This window comes from Palaemon carinicauda, chromosome 22, assembly GCF_036898095.1.
Source record: "Palaemon carinicauda isolate YSFRI2023 chromosome 22, ASM3689809v2, whole genome shotgun sequence".
Lineage (NCBI taxonomy): Eukaryota > Metazoa > Arthropoda > Malacostraca > Decapoda > Palaemonidae > Palaemon > Palaemon carinicauda.
Window position 1 is genome coordinate 29,615,282 of NC_090746.1, and position 18,544 is coordinate 29,633,825.

The following is an 18,544-nucleotide window of genomic DNA, read 5'->3' on the forward strand; positions in this document are numbered from 1 at the left end:
AATAATAATAATGATAATAATAATAATAATAATAACAACAATAATAATAATAATAATAATAATATTGGTATAGGTGTGCAGTTCCCAAAGTGTATGAGAGTGGAAAGACTTGGGGAAATGTATTTAGAAGAGGATTGATTGTTGGATCCACAGTTTCCTGGAAATAATGCGAATCTGACAAGTGTTTCCTATGTTATTTAACCAATTCAAAATTTAATAAAGATAAGACGGAAATGTAAGTTCATGAATTAATGTTTTATACTGGATCAATATTTGATGAATAAGCGTAGGGAGATACCTGTGCTGGTTGGAGAAGTAGTGGGGAAAAAAGTTTCTTTAAGTACTTTATAACAAGAATAAGTAACGCGAGCATATTAGTACGAGTGGATGAAATGATGGGCTAGGGTTAAGATATGGAGTTTGAAAGAGTAAGTGATGAATAAAAAATGAATTGTTATGATAATTTAGACAGAATCCTAGACAGGAGATGATTGTGGGAATAGAATGATATTAAGAGAAATGAAGAGCTATTAGTATTGGGCAAAAGAAATTAAAGCTTTAGTGACAGATAAGACCTTATTTAAGGCTCATAACGTAGGAAATGTTCATATAGAGGTGTACAGGTAATGCTTTTATGTAACATCGTTTGTAGCGTAAAAATAAGGTTTATTTTTAAAACAAGTATCAGCTAATATGTAAAAGATCAAATGAAGATGACAAGTAAAGACCATAAGTTATACAGCTTGAAAGAACGCTTGGCACTGCCAGCAATGCACCCAGAAAGCCAGTGTCTCGACAGATCCCTATCGGGGTTGATCATGTAGACTACTATAGTTAGTGAAAAGTGGGGTTTACAATCATCCTTCAAGTAACAAGAGGAAGATATTTATTGTTATTTGGGATACATGTTAGAATAGAGCATTGATAGCAATACCCAGAAAGAATAACACCATGGAATGGCAACGTGATGCAAAATGGATTGTGTGGACGTGAAGACTACTTTTTAATACAGTTTGTCTATGCAAAAGAAGTCATTGCTATCTTTTTTCTTTTTATAGATAATGCAGTGTTTTTTTGTGTTTTGCAATTTTCAATGGAATGTAACATTATGTAGGTAAGATATTACACAGCCATAATCGTGACAAGATTTTATTAGTTATCTTAATGTCCAGATATTCACGAGTTAGTGATTTTTTTTCTTACATTTTAGTTGTTTTGATATTTTAAGCATATATTATATAGGATGTACCGTGTCAAATAAAACACAACTTGAAATAAATTACTTATTTTCAAAGCGAAAGTCGTATGGCGTACTCCATAAAGTTAGGTAGGAATTCGACTTTTCCGTGTAGTCAACATACAGTGTACTAAAATGTTGCAAGTCAAGAAGTTTGGAGGACTTCAGCTTTAGGGATCCACAGCACTTGCAGATAGCTGATAATTCTTACTGAATGAATAAATGAGGACAGGTATTATCTAAAAAGTATAATATAACGATGGACTGAGGTTGGTCGCATATCCCTCTTCTTTTCACCTTACCTGTACACTGGGGTCTCACGATATCGCCAGACCAGAGGCATTTGACTGTTGAGACCAATGATTTTTTAAGGATCGCAGGTGCGAAACAGCGGTACCTCATTGGCTCAGCAAAGAACGTTGGCTCCACCCATGTGTTCTCTCATTGGTCAGATCCGCGTGGGTGTGGTGGATATCATGAAATAATATCTGAAATTTACCAACATTCCACTTTTGATTATAAACTGCTATCTATTAAAAGAGAACTTACAAAATTCCTCAAGACAGAGATCAATGTAGTAGTGAAAATTAAGCAAATTTGACTCTATGATTAGGTGATTTACATGTTTTTCATAATTAAATTTTACATGTGAGATCTTTGAAACAGATGTCGCTAGATACTTGATCGTATAATACTGTATTAGAAAGACATGAATAATAGGTAAAGATGGGATTGATATGAAAGAGCGGAGACTAACAATATCTAAAATCGATTCCTATCCTTAACTCACTAAAAGAAAATACCACGCTTAACTTTTAAACCAAGGTGAAAACGGTCTCTCTCTCTCTCTCTCTCTCTCTCTCTCTCTCTCTCTCTCTCTCTCTCTCTCTCTCTCTCTCGCAAAAAAAATCAAATTTGTGTGTTCGTAAAGTGTCTATCTTAAGAAAGATTATAAACATTGTCTGAAACTCAAGCATAAGGCTTTACAATGACAAAGTTAAATAATGTGCTACCCTGTTGTCAATTTTACAATACGAGTAAAATTTACTGTACATTTGAATTTTAATCCTGTAAAAATTACTACTTTTTTCATTTACAGTTGAAATGATTATAGAATCACCTTTTCTATGAGGTAGTAATGGGAAGATGCTGATTTTTATTGATAGGAAATGCTCTCTCTCTCTCTCTCTCTCTCTCTCTCTCTCTCTCATCTCTCTCTCTCCTCTCTCTCTCTCTCCTCTCTCTCTCTCTCTCTCGTTTAAGTGCAAGTATTAAATGTATGAACTGATGCTGTTTTTTATTGATTAAAGATGCTCTCTCTCTCTCTCTCTCTCTCTCTCTCTCTCTCTCTCTCTCTCTCTCTCTCTCTCTCTCTCTCTCTCTCGTTTAAGTGCAAGTATTAAATGTATGAACTGATGCTGTTTTTTTATTGATTAAAGATGCTCTCTCTCTCTCTCTCTCTCTCTCCTCTCTCTCCTCTCTCTCTCTCTCTCTCTCTCTCTCTCTCTCTCGTTTAAGTGCAAGTATTTAATGTATGAACTGATGCTGTTTTTTTTTATTGATTAAAGATGCTCTCTCTCTCTCTCTCTCTCTCTCTCTCTCTCTCTCTCTCTCTCTCTCCTCTCTCTCTCTCTCTCTCTCTCTCTCTCGTTTAAGTGAAAGTATTAAATGTATGGAGAGATGCTGTTTTTTATTGATAAAAGAGGCTCTCTCTCTCTCTCTCTCTCTCTCTCTCTCTCTCCTCTCTCTCTCTCATCTCTCTCGCTCCTCTCTCTCTTCTCTCTCTCTCTCTCTCTCTCGTTTAAGTAAAAGTTAAATGTATGGACAGATGCTGATTTTTTTTTATAAAAGATGCTCTCTCTCTCTCTCTCTCTCTCTCTCTCATCCTCTCTCTCTCTCTCTCTCTCTCTCTCTCCTCTCTCTCTCTCTCTCGTTTAAGTGAAAGTATTAAATGTATGGACAGATGCTGTTTTGTTTATTGATATAAAAGATGCTCTCTCTCTCTCCCTCTCTCTCTCTCTCTCTCTCTCTCTCTCTCTCTCTCTCTCTCTCTCTCTCTCTCTCTCTCTCTCTCTCTCTCTCTCTCTCGTTTAAGTAAAAGTTAAATGTATGGACAGATGCTGATTTTTTTTTTATAGAAGATGCTCTCTCTCTCTCTCTCTCTCTCTCTCTCTCTCTCTCTCTCTCTCCTCTCTCTCTCTCTCTCTCTCTTTAAAGTAAAAACATTAAATGTATGGACAGATGCTGATTTTTATTGATAGAAGATGCTCTCTCTCTCTCTCTCTCTCTCTCTCTCTCTCTCTCTCTCTCTCTCTCTCTCTCTCTCTCTCTCTCTCTCTCTCTCTCTCTAAAGTAAAAATATTAAAATGTATGGACAGATGCTGATTTTTATTGATAGAAGATGCTCTCTCTCTCTCTCTCTCTCTCTCTCTCTCTCTCTCTCTCTCTCTCTCTCTCTCTCTCTCTCTCTCGTTTAATTAAGAGTATTAAATATATGGGCAGATGCTGATTTTTATTGATAAAAGATGCTCTCTCTCTCTCTCTCTCTCTCTCTCTCTCTCTCTCTCTCTCTCTCTCTCTCTCTCTCTCTCTCTCTCTCTCTCTCTCTCTCTCGTTTAAGATTATTAAATGTAATGGCAGATGCTGAGTATTATTGATAGAATATTTTTCTCTCTCTCTCTCTCTCTCTCCTCTCTCTCTCTCTCTCTCTCTCTCTCTCTCTCTCTCTCTCTCTCTCTCTCTCTCTCTCTCTCTCGTTTAAGTAAAAGAATTAAATGTATGGACAGATTCTGACTTTTGTTAGTAGAAGATGCTCTCTCTCTCTCTCTCTCTCTCTCTCTCTCTCTCTCTCTCTCTCTCTCTCTCTCTCTCTCTCTCTCTCTCCTCGTTTAAGTAAGAGTATCAAATGTATGGGCAGATGCCGATTATTATTGATAGAATATTCTCTCTCTCTCTCTCTCTCTCTCTCTCTCTCTCTCTCTCCTCTCTCTCTCTCTCTCTCTCTCTCGTTTAAAAGTATTAAATGTAGTTAAATTTTCCATATGCCTCTGTCAACTCTGTTATGCTTCACAAGTCTCAGAATTTCAAGCTTTGTGGAAGGAATTGCTGTTTGCCATAGATAGTGATGAAGTCATATCTGGAGAATGGATAGGTAAAATGGGTGTACCACGTATACAGTCATATCGAATGTTTTACCTAATTGGTTTTGCATTCATTAAGAAAGCTATGTACATGAGGTAAAGATGCACAAACTTTAGTATGGCTGTTTCTAAACTACTGCACAACAGGAGTCATGCAAGTTTGCAACTGCAAGGTATAACTAGAGTGCAACAGAACTCAGCAGGAATTTGATATCTGGACCTCGTTTGGGAATGAATATTGATTAAAAGTGGAAGTGGAATTGCCTTTGTTAAGTTGAAAAATATGGGAACCCAGAATTTAACACATGCGGATTCGATACCAAGCTTTCATGCAAATACTTTTAGATTACCTCTTGCTCTAGAAGCCTGAATAGTAGTGGATCTAATTGGTCTCAGCCATATTGTCAACAATCCTGAAAAGGCTACTAGATATTTGTAGGCCTAAATGATCGAGTCTTGAGTTTTGAATTTCTTAGGTTGTTCACATAACCCCATTCCCTAGGATAGAGGGAAATTCAGCTCCTTTACCAGAATGTCTCCATTACGGAGAATGATGAGTTTTCTTATGCACAATATATAGACGTCTTGATATATTGTTCTTATTAGTTTTTAACATCGTGGATATTCGAATTTAGACAAATTAGGTAAAGGATGACTCATTAGGTGTATATTTTTCATGGTCGCATCAGGAGACTCGATGATTGTCAGTGACCCTCTTCGAAACCAGTGACCATTTTGCTGAAGGCTCACAGACCTGTGAGAATTTAATTGCGATGATATTATCGCTCAGCACGTTATATTAGCTAGGCTTCCCTTTCTTTAAGAAAGCTGTTCCAAACTATGTCTTGCGATAAGACCAGAATCACATTCATTACTAGGGTTAACCAAACAAACCTGAGATCTGAGATGAGGTTTGTTGCTCATTTAAAAAAAACACCAACAGGTGCATTTTTAGTTTGCTCTTCGCATATTTTTATATGTATTTCAGCTGAAACCTTTCCTATCCATAGCTGTTTAATATTTTCAATGCTGATAAATTATAGTACATGTTTTTAAGCATCAATTCCATCTTCATATAACCTGTAGTCCCCCATCCTCATCAAACCTTGCTTAGCCTAACTAGACCGGTAAAGGTTTTACTGCAATGATCAAGGAAACTTGAAAGAAAAGTTTCACAGACATTGTGTTGTTATATAGACATTTTCTCCCGATATAATTTGATATGGACTTTTTTTAGGTCAGACAATTCTTTTTTTTTTTGGTTTTGATAAATATCTCAAGTACAGTTTTTTTTTTTTTTTATTTATTTAAATGCGGTATGGGTGACCATCTCTCAGTGTTTCAGGCTGAAAGTAAACTTTTTACCATATTACACCATGGTCTTTGTACTCTGTGGGATAGAACTAGGTCTATGTATTCTAGTCATTTCGTAAAGTGTTTTTGAATTCCTTGGCTGTGTTCAGCATTGTCTCAAAATATATTTATTCAGAGTAATCATTAGATAATATATTTGGTAATTAAGCAGAAATTGGAACACCTAATGTATTAACATGATGTAAGCCCTACTTACATACATGTTTTTGTATAGTTAAGTTGTCACAGACCCTAATGCCTAGTTTTACTCTTTGTCTTGGTTTGAGATTGATATAGTTCAGCTGAACTGCTTCTTACTCAAGAGTTCATTATACATATTTTACTTTGAATAATGACCTACACTGTATTTACAACGTTTGTCCAAGTTTATTCTCCCTTTTATCCAATTGATCATCAAAATCGATAATTAGCTAGCCATGGTAAAAGTAATAATTAAGGTATTTATAGATGGGAAAATCATTCATAGTCAGCTGGGTAGGAAAATTATTCAGAATTTGTATCCATGGACTAATATATCTCCATAAGATCCAAAGTTCTGAGAGTATTTTCTTTCTGAAATGCCAGAATGTCGAAGGAATATCGTGCCCTTTGTAAGGAGTCTTTTGCACCGTAAGGACTTATATGGCAGTTTACTCTTATTTTTTATTTACATTATGTAATTACTCGCACACACCTCGCTCAAACATCTTAATAGCCTGGTTGGTTGAGTTTGTACTGCTCAGGCGGAAGGAATTTGATATGGTAAACAATTTGTCGCGCAGTATTTGACAGTATGAATCATGTGTAATTGACGAAAACAATCATTATCATCATCATCATCATTATCTCCTACGCCTATTGACGCAAAGAACCTCGATTAGATTTCACTAGTCGTCTCTATATTGAGCTTTTAAATCAATACTTCTGATTATAAAATGATTTAATTAAATATATTTTATTAAACCATTTCCCCTAACAGCATGTAGCTCAAGACAAAAACAACTTTCACTCATTCACTGCTGAATTGTGGTTGAAACCATTGTACTAAAATACAGTGGCTCCCCAGTGGAGTGCCTAAGCAGCCAATGCACAATTTTGCAGGATTTTGCACGCACGCTCCCATTTCTTGGATATCCAAGCTCTTCCACCCCCCTTTTTTCCAATACCTATTCCTCACTATCTATTCAACCATATCTAGGTCTTCATCTCCTCTTGTGCTACCTATACATGTGAATTCTAAGCATTTTACCAACCTACTATCTATTATTTTTACATAACCAAACTATTCAAAAATACTTTTATCCAATTATTTTTTCTCTTAATCTTTTAATGACGTCTACATGTATTAATGTACACTGCTCACCCTTTTGTACGCCACGTATGCTATGTAATCATAACAATTCAACAGCTTCAATCTTTTCCTTTACTTACATACAAGAAGGTGGATTAAACCATGCAATCATACATTCCCACCTTGGCTTTTATGGGCAATTCAGTTCCCTTTCTGGTTTCACATATTCTTTGACTCGCCTCTAATTTCTTCTTACCTTTTTCCGTTAAATTTTCATCCAAATACCTATTTAAATTACCGTACCTGCATAAAATACTATGGTTTGATGGTGTAGATGGGTCAGTTAAGTCTTATTGTAAATTGTAGCCCAATTTGACTGCTATGTAGACGCATCAGGTGAACTTATAATCTTATCTTTGTAAAATTCCGAGTAAATGCTTTCTGGTTTAGGCCTCTCGCATGTGAATTCAAGTCCTGACACAATAAGATAAAAAGTTCCTTTCGGATATTTCCTGCTGATATTAGCTTACGGTAATGAACTTGTCCGCAAAAGAGAGCGAAGAAGTCGAGAAAGTCAAAGAGGTCATTGTGGATATTGAAAATACAAGTTTAATGCCTAGAACGTGACCAATACATCGACATATCGTCCTTCCCCTGCTTTGTTTGCAATCTCTAGGGACCCATTTTTTCATTCGTTTTGTCCAACTATTATCTGTCATTCTTATATGTCCTGCCCACTTCTATTTCTATTTCTTACGTGTTATTAGAATATCCTCTACTTAGTTTGCTTTCATATATATAAACTTAAATCTTCTTCCTTCCCACCATTATCCCTACATTAATGGGTCGGTTGCCTAATTCGCCCTCTCCAATGCTTTCTATCAAAGGCATCCTCTTCCACGGAACCTCTTCTCTCCATATCAACATTCACCTTATCTCGCCATCTATTTATATGACTCCCTTTTGATCTTCTCCCCCTAACAGGTTCCTCCTAAGCCCTCCTCAATCCATCCCCAACACATGCCCACAACATCTCAATCGTAACACTATTTTTTATAATCTTTACGACACCTGCCATTCTTCTTATTTCATCATTTACCAGTCTTTCAAGTAGTGATATTCCCATAATCGACTTCAGCATTCTCATTTCTCTTTCAAGCTTTGCTTCCTCTTTTCTTCTTAAAGCACACAGTTCCGATCCCTACTTTAACACTGGTCTTATTACTGTGCTATAGATCTTGACTTTTACCTTGGGTGTCATTTTCTTATCACACACCACTCCTGCTATCTCCCTCCACTTTTCCCATGCTGCTTTTATCATATTTTCAACTTCAGCCTCACACCCTTCCTCCTGATTTATAGTAGATCTCAAGTATCTAAATTGTTCTACTATAACTGCTCCTCTACTTTCATGTATGGCTACCCTGTCCTTACCTTCATTACTTCTCACCATAGCTTCAGTCTTACCCACATTTACCCCCAAACCACCCCTTTCCAAGGTGTTTACCACTTCACCACCCTTCTCTGTAATTCTTCCTCATTTTCAGCAGTAATCTCCAAATCATCTGCCTTTAGCAACTCTCGCAACTCTTCATTTCAGATCCCTTCACTTAATACATCCAAGAACAAAATTAATGAAAACGAGCTTAATGCTGACCCCTGGTGTAATCCAACAATAACTTCAAAGGGTTCTGTTTCTCCAACAACTGTTATTACCTCCGCCAACGAAGTTGGGAGGAGGGTGTGTTTTCACCCCTGTTTGGTTGTCTGTTTGTTTGTGAACAACTTCCTGGCCACAATTTTACTCATAGAGTAGTGAAAGACGTGGAAGTAATTCAATTTTAGAAGTCCTAGGTTAAAGGTCGAGGTCAATAACGAGCAAAAGGTCGACGGAATTAACCCTAACCTAAACCCCAAGTTCACACATGGTTGTCACACACACTTCAAATACGCCTAAGGTCTAAATTGATTCTAGGAAAGGCAAGCTGGTTTCAAGAAATAAGCTAACGTGGCAGAGGCCTGCACTATTGAGTGTTTTTCTAGTTTACTTTTGTCCCTGCTCTTTTGTAAATCATCTCTACCATTCTAACCAACTTCTCCGGGACTTTCCTCTTCCTAAAGTACTTAAACATCGCTTCTCTTGGTATTCTATTACAAGCCTTCTCCAAATCTGAAAAAGTACAGAAGGGCTTCTGGTTTCTCTCCAGTCTGTTTTCCTGTAACTTCCTTACAGTCCCTCTCCTCCTCATGAATCCATACTGCTGTTTCCCAATCTTTACAATCTCTCATCTAGTGCCCTTTAAAACTTTCAAAACCATGCTCTGTTAGTTCAATTCCCCTATAGGTACCGCATTTCATGATGTCACCGTTCTGCTTAGATATGCATACCATTAGACTCTCCTTCCAGTCTTGTAGCATTGTTTCCTCTCCCATATTGCTCTCAATAAATCCAGCATCCTTTCTTCCTCCTCTGTAGCTAGTATCTTGACCATTTCAATTTGAAACTAATAGATCGGGTGCTTTACCATCCTCCATTTTACTCGATGCCTCCTTCACTTCTGTTTTCCTATCTCCATCAATGGACCCTCCACCCTTTGTGCTTCTCCCAGCTCCTCTTTCTCATTTTCAGTATTCAATAGTTGCTCATAATATTGTCTCAATCTCCTCTTAATTTCACCATTCCTATGCAGTATATTTCCATAGCTATTCCTGATGACTACCAGTAACCATAAATCCTGTCTTTGCCTTTTCCTTAAGTTTGAAATCTTATAAATATCCTTACTTATATCAGTGGCACCTAAAACTTTATAAAACGAATGTACTGAAGAAGACTGTAAGGTTATGTAGGAATTTGGATTTTAACACGCTCACACACTATATATATAAATTTATATATATATATATATATATATATATTTATTTATATTTAAATATATATATATATATATATATATATTTATATTTAAATATATATATATATATATATATATATATATATATATATATATATATTACGTGGGCAAAAAGTGTTTTCCCGTGTAGCATGGTGGGTAATTGTGTGCTCGCTTTGACTTTGTGTGTGCTGGTTTGAGTCGTGCCATTGCGAAGTAAAGTTACTTTCTTTTTATTTCCCAGCCGGGTATTGTCCAAATACTGTGAGGAAATGAACAAAGTTAATATGTCATTAAGGCTGTTAAAGATACTTTTTTAGTTAATTATAATATACAATATGTTTATTAATATTATATATATATATATATATATATATATATATATATATGTATATATATATATTACATATATATATGTATATATATATAGTACATATATATATGTATATATATATATATATATATATATATATTATATATATTATATTTATATATTTACACATATACAATATGTGCATGTAATGCTATTAGGCTACGTAAGGTGAAGTAAGCAAGGCTATTAGATACAATTTTGTGAATAGTGACAATTTCATTGAGCTTTCTAAGATGAAGTATTATAAAAGAAATACTTTCGAAGGTAAAACGTTTTAGGAATTTAAAATGTATTGTTATATATTGTCCAAATATTGCATAATGGTGAAAAATTATCTGAATTGACAAGCTGGCGATAGTATTAACATTCATTTGATTTATAAAGTTTTATGAAAAAAGTAGGACTTTAATCGCTTTTAAGTTTTCTCTGCAGTACTGTAACCAAAGGTTCAAAAAACAGTTCTAGTTATATTTGTCTGCTTGTATGGCTATTTTGTCTTTATGACGTTTTATTCGAAAGAAACCGTTTCCATCCCCTTAAAAGACTTAGTCAATATTAAATACATATCGTAATGGTTTTCATAGTACCTAAAAAGACTACACATTTGTTTGCGTCTGTTAAGTCAGCAAGTGCGGAAGTTCCATCAGAACGGATACATTACCACGAGCGAACGGCGGAAATGCTGTCTGGGTTCTGGTCCCTCCGGCTCAAGTTTCTCGGCACCACAACATTTTAGAATTAACTGATCATGCCAGAACTAACTTTTAAGATCAATGTATTCTTAACTTTCAGGTTTGTATCTGAAACTTCATGTTTTGAAGATTTTTGCCCTCGATTTTTTTTTGTATTTTGATTGGTTATTTGAAATGTTATAATAATCGTAACCATTGTAAATGGCTACAGATGTTACCATTATCCTTAAATTTTATTGATATGACAAGTTGAGAACCAATTTTCTCAAAACTTTTTTCGTCGAATCGTTTTCATATTTGCCACCCTCGTCACCAAGACAGATCTTCAGATGATTGGCCATTACAAACAACTAAACAGGAGATTACTTAGCTAGCCCATGCGCAAGGATGGCACGTATAATCGTGATTATTATTTTTTTTTTATTCCTAAGGACATCATGAATAAACTTTATCCAGTTGCAATACACAAGCTAAAAGTCACCTCTAGGTCATCCTTTTGGAATGCGTGCAACCGGTAAGCCTCCCTTTGCCAAGCCTCATCGGATTTACACAATATTTGCACATCTCCACACAATTTAAGTCATCGGTGTGAATGCATTAAACTAGCAGAAGGTCCAAATTCTTCAGCTTTCCTGGTTATTTAGCCACTGAAGGAAGAGGTGGTGGTTCGGCCTAAAGTGGGATGATAACGTAGAGCTCTCAGATCTTATATTGCTGTATGTCAGAGGCATCACTAAAGGTTTTGGTACGGAAGATAGCAAGAAACATTTGAGTTTACCGAGGCCAAAAAATGCTTGCACCATGAACATTTGTGGCCGATTTAACCATTTAAATTTGGAGGCCACCTATGCCTGAGAAACTAAAAACACTGGATATTGTCATTACCGTGACGCAATCATAAAATGCGTGTATGATTAAGAATTTAGAATTACAACTCAACGAAACATATTTTAGCCTGACGGTAGTTAACAAGTGCGGAGGTTCTCACTCTGCCTTTTATCTCATTTTGACACTACCTCACCCCAAATTGTTTTTGGACTGGGTTCTATACAGACCAGCTTCATCTAAACTACCAAGGAAGATCCTAACTTTACATGATTCTATTCATGAAAAGGTTAGGCTGTCATATCCTAAAACAGTGGTTCCCAACCTTTTTTCTGTCATTTCCCCCCTGCACCCAGTTCAACCATCCAGATTTCCCTCTCCATGTCCCGCCCAGCCCTCATGCCCACTCGCCTGCCTCAGAAATAGGCATGATATTCCAATTCTCCCCTTGAATATCATGTCAGTGAGAAATGATATGATCATATCACAATTGAATGGCTAACAACAAATAGCCGCTCGTACTATAAGGACATTTTCTGCTTGTTTTTGTTAGTAGGTAATTTAATTATTTCCCCCCTGGAAGCTTCAAATTTTCCCCCTGGGGGAAATTTCCCCAAGGTTGGGAACCACTGTCCTGAAATTTCTGTGAAGACAAAGTTACCGCTTTAGATATTTCATAACGTTATTTTTACTTTAAAACTACACATCAAGATAGCTTGGTAATATGTGCTAACAGAATTTTTTTTAAAGGGATCTAACGATTCGCATCCCTAGCCATTAATTCAAATGCTTTTATTGTCAATTAACTACTTGAACTTGAGAAATTCTGTATACCTTTTCAAGGTCAGAACAATATCGAGAGAATTTAACTAGAGGGGTCTCTTAGTCACCTTGCAGAAATCCGTTATCAAGTGGCCATGTATATCATGTGATTAACCCGCTCTCTTTTACTGTTTTATCTGTCTTTTCCAGTATAATTGCATTTTTTTCTTCTAATATGTATTTATGTAGAATTCCTTATTTGTTATTAATTCCGTATGGTTTATCATATGTGAACTTTATTCTACTCTCCCAGGTTTTAAGTTATTTAGTATTTACTTTTTCCTTCAATGATTAATTGTTGTTTTGAGTAACCAAATTGTGTTTTGCAGAGAAAGTAAGGGCTTAATTTATTAGCTACGAAGGCAACTAAATTGATAAAAGTAGTTTTTTTTTTTTTTTCTGTAGGTATATGATTAGATGTAACAGGTCTTGTATTTACAGATGTTCGGACTTCTACATGGAGGCTCCGACTATGACGCTACTCACTCCCAGAAATTCAGGTAAGGTAAGTTGAAAGATTCACGTTTGTTGTAGTATGTATTTTTATTTGATTATTATTCTTGCATACACACATGCACGTATCCACAAATAGATATAATGAACTACATAAATCCGCATACACACACACACACACACACACATATATATATATATATATATATATATGTATATATATATATATATATGTATATATATATACATATACTGTATGTATAATCATGTTGAAATTTTATGGCAGATACTGCTGTTTTTTATTTTGCTTTCAGTTAATTATTTTTTTCTCTCTCACGTCAACCTTTATTTTATTATTTTCATGGTTATTTAGACAGTGATCCGTGATTTCATCTTTTTATAAATTCATTATTAGACTTTCACTTAGTATTTAAAGGTATACCCTACTGTATATGAGGAGATTGTAGCAACTCGTTTCATGCCATTTTGCAGTGGTATGTGTAAGCCTTTCAGCTCTTGTCGAGGGACGGCTTTTTTTTTTTAGAGAAGTTTTAATCTTCCTAATTAACTGCAAAGTTTTTTGGTTCATATAATATCTTCACTCGAAGAAAATTTTGAGACTGTTTACTCACGTGGGATTCGTTTTTTTTTTTATTATTATTTCTTCATCAATTTTTCTATTTAGGATTTATTTAGTTGCAGTTAAATTGTCGGTATTGCTTCTCGGTCGTGTTGATTTGTGTTAATGGTGTTTTCCTTATAATGAAGTGAAAGAATGAACAATGAATGTTAGATTGAGAGAGATCTTCCCTATGCATTAACACAATCTAACATTTTCTTTTGTGAAAACATGGTATTTTATATGTATATATATATATATATATATATATATATATATATATATATATATATATATATGTATATATATTTATTTATTTATATTGTGGAAGCTACTGGGACATCTGACATAAGTAATACTACCTTTGAGTGTAGTCAGCTGACTTTTAGGTTCGAAACATTGTGAAAAACATTGTGCATATAGTACATGTGTCCCTCATCGTCCAAATAAACGAATATTTCATACATAATGTATACCTGCCATAAAAACGAGGTCGTAGATCGTGCGCACCCCTTTTCCCAATATTATCCTTATTGAAAATAGTGTCTAAAAGTGCATAAAAGTAGAGACCACCTCTGTGTTCTCTCGCTCCGTATATGTAGATGGTCATCAGGCCTAATAATAGTGTTTTTTTTTTTTTTTTTTTCTTTATGTTTGGGTAACGTAAAGGTACATAAGAGGTGTCAGGTCTGTGTTTAGACTTTAGAGTGTGATTGTTTGATATTTTTGATTTTTCGTGGCTATTCACACTTTCTTCAATACAGTACGATGGTGTTAGGATTTAGCTGTGTACATCAAGGGTTGCATTCACCAGTAAATATTTATAGATTAATTTTTCCCGATCTAGCATTATATCCTTTAGAAATCTTGTTGGTTTTAGTTATCATTGCTTAATTTGTTTTCTTGACGGTTTATTGAATCGTAGCAATATCATGAAGGATAGTGTACCAACCGTGTGTCACACGATCGTACATAGTTCATTTTGTGAATTTATTGCTTGTATCTTAGCTCTCCCCTCGCACTAAAAAGAACCTGAAAAAACATGTCTTTTTCTCATCGGTAACGGTGTCGATTTTTTAACAGGAAATTTCCTGTTGCCTTGAGTTTTTGTATATAAAGTAGAGTGTTCTATAATAAACTCTCAGTTGCTTTCACCCTGTCTTTGAGTTACAACCTTCTCTCGGCCCGTCACATTGGTGACCTTGGAGTGACTCGCTCCTCCCGCCTCCCCCCCCCCCCTCACTGTTACTATGACGCCCTCAAAACATATCTTCTGCAGCAGTACTCGCCGTCGCCAGCCGCCCGAATAGCAAGGCTTTCTCAGCTCTCTCAACAACCGTTGGGGGACCAGAGGGTTTCACTTGCCCTCAGGGAAATGACCAGTATCACTCGCCTGCAACCTGCCGCGGACGGATCTCCTCGTGATGTGAACCTACTTCGTGCCCTTTGGGTAAGCCGTTTACCCAAACCTCTATGCGCTGCCTTACCCGATATCGATAGTTTACCCATAAAGGACTTGATGACCAAAGCCGACGCCCTTATGGACAGCCACTTCATGACCTTCAAAACCTCCATCAACGCCTCCACTCGTGACAAAGAAGACACCTATTCAACTTCAACCGAAGCTGATGTGAATGCCGTAGGACACACACGCCTATGAATGCCATAGGCCTATGAATGCTGTAGGACACACACGCCTATGAATGCCGTAGGACACACGCCTATGAATACCGTAGGACACACGCCTATGAATGCCGTAGGACACACACGCCTATGAATGCCGTAGGACACACACGCCTATGAATGCTGTAAGACACACGCCTATGAATGCCGTAGGACACATGCCTACCCTGTGACGAGCCGGAGCGGCAAAAAAGCCACCCATCATCCACCACTCGCTCGCGCCCCAACCAACGACTTCTACAGCCACTCACTGCCGCTAATCTGCGCAGTTTTTGTTACTACCACTCCATATTTAACATGTTCAATATGTCATTTTTAGGGTGGGGGAGCCATGTACCAACCATGTGTCACACAATCGTACATAGTTCATTTTGTGTATATATTGCTTGTATCTTCGCTCTCCCCTCGCACTAAAAAGAACCTTAAAAAACATGTGTTTTTCTCATCGGTAACGGTGTCGATTTTTGAACCGGAAATCTCCACTTTTTTGCTGAAAATATGCTATTAAACGTTCAGATTTACATTTTGTAAATGCATTTCATCTCTGGCAACAACTCTGAACAGTCTCACCCTCCCACCCCACCCCCACCACGTAAGTATCATTTTATAGTCAAACCATTCGGTGGTGGCTGCTGAGAAGAGCTCTTTTTAAGAAGGTTTCGTGTCCGAGCGTAAACATTTAGTTCATTTTTCCTTGAAGGAATCACTCTTTAGAGACAAGTCGAAAACCTTTGAAAACAACAATAAAGACAGATTAAGTGATTAACACTTGTACAGGGGCGAGTATCTGACTTTCCTTTACCCTTTCCTTACAACTGTACTTGCTGGCAGAAGATCGGCTACAGTATTAGCTTGCTTAATTTCTTTTCTTGCAGGCACACACACATACTGTATTTTATATATATATATATATATATATATATATATATATATATATATATATATATATGTGTGTGTGTGTGTGTGTATATATATATATTATTATTATTATTACTATCCAAGCTACAACCCTAGTTGGAAAAACAAGATGCTATAAGCCCAGGGGCTTCAACAGGGAAAAATAGCCCAGTGAGGAAAGGAAATAAAGAAATAAATAAATGAAGAGAACAAATTAACAATAAATCATTCTGAAATAAGTAACAACGTCAAAACAGACATGTCATATATAAACTATTAACAACATCAAAAACAAATATGTCATAAATAAACTATAAAAAGACTCATGTCCGCCTGGTCAACAAAAAAGCATTTGCTCCAACTTTGAACTTTTGAAGTTCTACTGATTCAACTACCCGATTAGGAAGATCATTCCACAACTTGGTCACAGCTAGAGTACTGCGTAGTATTGAGCCTCGTGATGGAGAAGGCCTGGCTATTAGAATTAACTGCCTGCCTAGTATTACGAACAGGATAGAATTGTCCAGGGAGATCTGAATGGAAAGGATGGTCAGAGTTATGAAAAATCTAATGCAACATGCATAATGAACTAATTGAACGCCAGTGCCAGAGATTAATATCTAAATCAGGAATAAAAAATTTAATAGACCGTAAGTTTCTGTCCAACAAATTAAGATGAGAATCAGCAGCTGAACACCGGACAGAAGAAGAATACTCAAAACAAGGTAGAATGAAAGAATTAAAACACTTCTGAATAGATTGATCACCGAAAATCTTGAAAGACTTTCTCAATAAGCCTATTTTTTGTGCAATTGAAGAAGACACAGACCTTATATGTTTCTCAAAAGTAAATTTACTGTCGAGAATCACACCTAAAATATTGAAAGAGTCATACAAATTTAAAGAAACATTATCAATACTGAGATCCGGATGTTGAGGAGCCACCGTCCTTGACCTACTTACAATTATACTTTGAGTTTTGTTAGGATTCAACTTCATACCCCATAATTTGCACCATGCACTAATTCTAGCTAAATCTCTATTAAGGGATTCACCAACCCTAGATCTACATTCAGGGGATGGAATTGATGCAAAGATAGTAGCATCATCTGCATATGCAACAAGCTTGTTTTCTAGGCCAAACCACATGTCACGTGTATATAGTATGAAAAGTAATGGGCCAAGAATACTACCCTGTGGAACACCGGATATCACATTCCTATAATCACTATGGTGCCCATCAACAACTCTTTGAGATCTATTACTTAAAAAATCAATAATAATGCTAAGAAACGACCCACCCACTCCCAACTGTTTCAGTTTGAAAACAAGAGCCTCATGATTAACACGGTCAAAGGCAGCACTAAAATCAAGGCCAATCATACGAACTTCCTGACCACAATCAAGGGATTTCTGTACAGCATTGGAGATTATAAGAAGGGCATCACATGCTCCAAGGCCTTTACGAAAACCAAGTTGCAAACTAGGGAGTAGATGATTACCTTCAGCAAACCTATTAAGACGTTTTGCCAGAAGACGTTCAAAAACTTTAGATAATATGGGAGTTATGGAAATTGGGCGGTAATCAGTGGGACTTGAGCTACCACAAACACATTTACATAGAGGAGTAACATTACCAATTCTCCAACTAGTGCTAAAAGCTCCTCTTCTTGCTAACTTGCGCAAAATAACAGATAACTTTGGAGCTAAGAAATCTGCTGTCTTTATAAAAAACAAAGGAAAAATACCATTTGGGTCTACACCTCCATAAGCATCAAGGTCCACCAACAGAGCTTTAATCTCACGAGATCGAAAAGCTAAACTAGTTAGTTTAGCTTCAGGAAAACAGGAATGAGGAAGTTCAAGTTTTTCATTACTCTGTTTACTGTCAAAAACATCAGCCAAAAGGGTTGCCTTTTCCTTTGGACAGTGAGTGACTGAGCCATCTGGTTTAAGTAAAGGAGGAACTGTTGCATCTACACCAAAGAGTGCAGATTTAAGGGTAGACCACCGTTTATGTTCCTGAGTTGTACCAGAAAGTGTTTATTTTATGGTTAAATTGTACTCCTTTTCAGTTGAGGCATAAACTCTCTGAGCAAAAGCTCGAAGCTGAGTATAGTTGTTCCAGGTCAAATCTGATCTGTTACCCTTCCAAAGTTGATAGGGCTCCTGCTTCTCCAAAAAAGCACGTCTACAATCATCATTGAACCACGGTTTGTCCTTCACTCGGTACCTTAGCACACGAGAAGGGATACGCCTATCAATTAT

General features: G+C 36.4%; 1 protein-coding gene across 9 annotated transcripts in view; it reads left to right on the forward strand.

Annotated features, from left to right (window-relative positions):
• LOC137616392 (defense protein l(2)34Fc-like) overlaps positions 1-18,544 on the forward strand; it is a 1,552,671-nt gene that overhangs the window by 217,154 nt on the left and 1,316,973 nt on the right. For 5 of the 9 annotated variants that reach the window (XR_011039415.1, XR_011039416.1, XR_011039417.1 and 2 more), the window contains exon 2: positions 13,066-13,124. Coding sequence is in view for 1 of the 9 variants with exons in the window: in XM_068346094.1 (XP_068202195.1) it covers positions 13,082-13,129 (48 nt within the window). In the remaining 8 variants the exon portion in view is untranslated. Of the gene's footprint in view, positions 1-13,065; positions 13,130-18,544 lie in introns of all 9 variants that reach the window. The other 4 variants (XR_011039414.1, XR_011039413.1, XR_011039412.1 and 1 more) reach the window with 1 other exon arrangement.